Source organism: Mauremys mutica, chromosome 13, assembly GCF_020497125.1.
Source record: "Mauremys mutica isolate MM-2020 ecotype Southern chromosome 13, ASM2049712v1, whole genome shotgun sequence".
In the NCBI taxonomy this organism is placed as follows: Eukaryota; Metazoa; Chordata; order Testudines; family Geoemydidae; genus Mauremys; species Mauremys mutica.
The window spans coordinates 59,098,504-59,101,129 of NC_059084.1; the positions used below are offsets into that span (position 1 = coordinate 59,098,504).

The 2,626-nt window shown below is 40.9% G+C and overlaps 1 protein-coding gene across 1 annotated transcript; it reads left to right on the forward strand.

Moving 5' to 3' along the window:
• The first annotated feature begins 1,151 nt into the window (after positions 1 to 1,151).
• On the forward strand, positions 1,152 to 2,102 carry LOC123347897 (olfactory receptor 6N1-like). Its single transcript, XM_044985082.1, has one exon. It carries the CDS (start codon positions 1,152 to 1,154, stop codon positions 2,100 to 2,102), a length of 951 nt encoding a protein of 316 aa, XP_044841017.1.
• The last annotated feature ends 524 nt before the right edge of the window (positions 2,103 to 2,626 follow it).

Below are 2,626 nucleotides of genomic sequence, written 5' to 3' on the forward strand. Positions count from 1 at the left end.
AGAGAAGTAGCAGACGATAGAGAGCGAGAGAGAGAGAGAGAGAGAGGGTTACTATTACTTTTAACCAAACATAAAGAAGAAAACGTACAGCTGACAAAAATTTCTGATTGGCATTTCTAATGAAAATTTTTTTTCTTGATAGACAAAATGTTTCCGGGGAACATATCAATTTCTATGCAATTTTGTTTAGGAAAAGAGTTACTGTAGAGAGCATTATGAAATAAAATTATATAAAAATAAATAGAAATAAATGTTAATAAGTATAAAACTCAGTGTAATATAAAATAAAAATATCATAGAAATTAAATTTAAAATGGGTAAATACATTTTTAAAAATAAAGTGGAATGAAATTCAACATTTGAAATCATGGATTTGCAGATGAAATGGAAATTTGGATTCTATACAACTCTCATCATACGAAAACTGCAAATTACTTATAAATTTTATCCAGAACTTTTTCTTGCAAGAGAGGATCAATTTCTAGCTACCGCAGTCATTTCTAGCAGGATTTTTTGTTTCTTTGTTTTGGTTTTTAATGAAGGTCCCATCTCTATATGTAGTGTCCGACGGCAGGACAATGACATATTGTCCTAGGGAAGGAGAGGCATTTGTCTGATGATAAAAACTTTCAAATGGCTCTGGTAGAGTTAGACAGCCCATTTCCACTGCAATTCACTTGGAGTTGGCTGCCCACACACTGCAAATCCAACCCTTAGTTGCTTGGTTTGTTTCTTTGTTACGGCTTCCGCTAAAATATCAAATCGTGGCCTGTTCGGCCCATGGATCTCAAATCTAGAAAGAACATTGTTCTGCTTTCATACACCAGGCAGTGAAATGTGTGACTATTTCAAGCGGTATGTTTTTGAACTGTTGTACCATCACCATAGTGTTAGAGTGGTTGGTACCACCAGTCTACATGAGTTTCAAGAGATTAAAGATTAAATTTTTGTTGAACCTGCAGGATGCTCAGATATGAAACCTGCCCCAGGGATCACGAGATGGCATTTCCCTTCCCCTGACCTCCATTCTCCACTCACCCATCGTTCCAGTAGCCAGCAGAGGGAGACAATGAAATAAAAGATTATGTTTTATTGAGTGAATGTTCTTCATTTATGTGGCAGTTTTCATTTCTTTCCCACAGACAAACCCCATGGTGAACCCAGAGAAGGGAAATCAAACGTCCATCACAGAATTCATCCTCCTGGGATTTGGAGATCTCCAGGAACTGCAGCTCCTTCTCTTCCTGCTGTTCCTAGTGATCTACATCATGACCGTGGCAGGGAACATCCTTATCATTGTGCTAGTTGTGACTGATCAGCACCTTCACACCCCCATGTACTTCTTCCTGGGGAACTTGTCCTGCTTGGAGACCTGCTACACCTCCACCATCCTGCCCAGGATGCTGGTCGGTCTCCTGACAGGGGACAGGACTATTTCATTCAATGAATGTGTCACACAATTTTATTTTGTTGGTTCTCTGGTTGCTACAGAATGTCTTCTCTTATCGGTGATGTCTTATGATCGGTATTTAGCGATATGCAATCCACTGCACTATGCAACCCGTATGAGTCACAGGTCTTACCTGAAGTTCGCGGGTGGCTGTTGGATAGGTGGCTTCCTAGGTAATACCATAAATATGTTCTCAATATCACAGTTGACGTTCTGTGGCCCCAATGGTATTGACCATTTTTTTTGTGATCTCATCCCCCTTGTAAAACTCTCCTGCAATGACCCTCACCTCATGGAAATGGTGACTTTTACACTCACCTTGCTTTTCTCACTGGTCCCATTCATGCTTACCTTGATGTCCTACATCTGCATCATCACCACAATCCTGAGAATCCCGTCCACCATCGGGAGGCAAAAGGCCTTTTCCACCTGCTCCTCCCACCTCATTGTGGTGAGCATTTATTATGCAACTCTGCTGATTGTCTATATGTTCCCTACCACCGACATCCTGAGCGACTTCAAGAAAGTTCTCTCTGTCGTCTACACAGTCCTGACTCCCCTGGTCAATCCCCTCATCTACAGCCTGAGAAACAAAGTGGTCCAGAAGGCCCTGAGGAAAGCTTGCAGGAAATTGATGTTTGGACCATGCTAACCGGTCAGTTTCCTTTGGTTAAAATAGATATAACATTGCCTGAGTTAGGGCCTGAACCAAAGCCTGTTGTAGTCCCAGGTCATGTTTCCCTGAGCTCCACTGGGCTTCGTGTCCTGCTCTTACACAGTGTCACTCAACCTTTCCAGACTATTGTACCCCTCTCAGGAGTTTGATTTGTCTTGCGTATCCCAAAGTTTCACCTCACTTAAAAACTATTTGCTCACAAAATCAGCCATAAAAAGACAAAACTAGCACAGCGCCCTACTACTGAAAATTTGCTGACTTTCTCATTTTTAGCATATAATTATGAAAGAAATAAATTAGAATACAAATATTGTTCGTATGTTTCAGTGTATAGTCTATAGAGTAGTGTACACAAGTCATTGTCTGTATGAAATTTTAGTTTGTACAGACTTTGCTTGTGTTTTTTATGTAACCTGTTGTAAAACTAGGCAAATCGCTAGATGAGTTGATGTGCCCCCGGGAAAACCTATGTGTACCCCCAGGCTACACGTGCCCCTGGC

What these genes read in the sequence shown, in the direction of transcription:
- LOC123347897 (XM_044985082.1), top strand. Translation starts at nt 1,152, where the DNA reads ATGGTGAACCCAGAGAAGGGAAATCAAACGTCCATCACAGAATTCATC.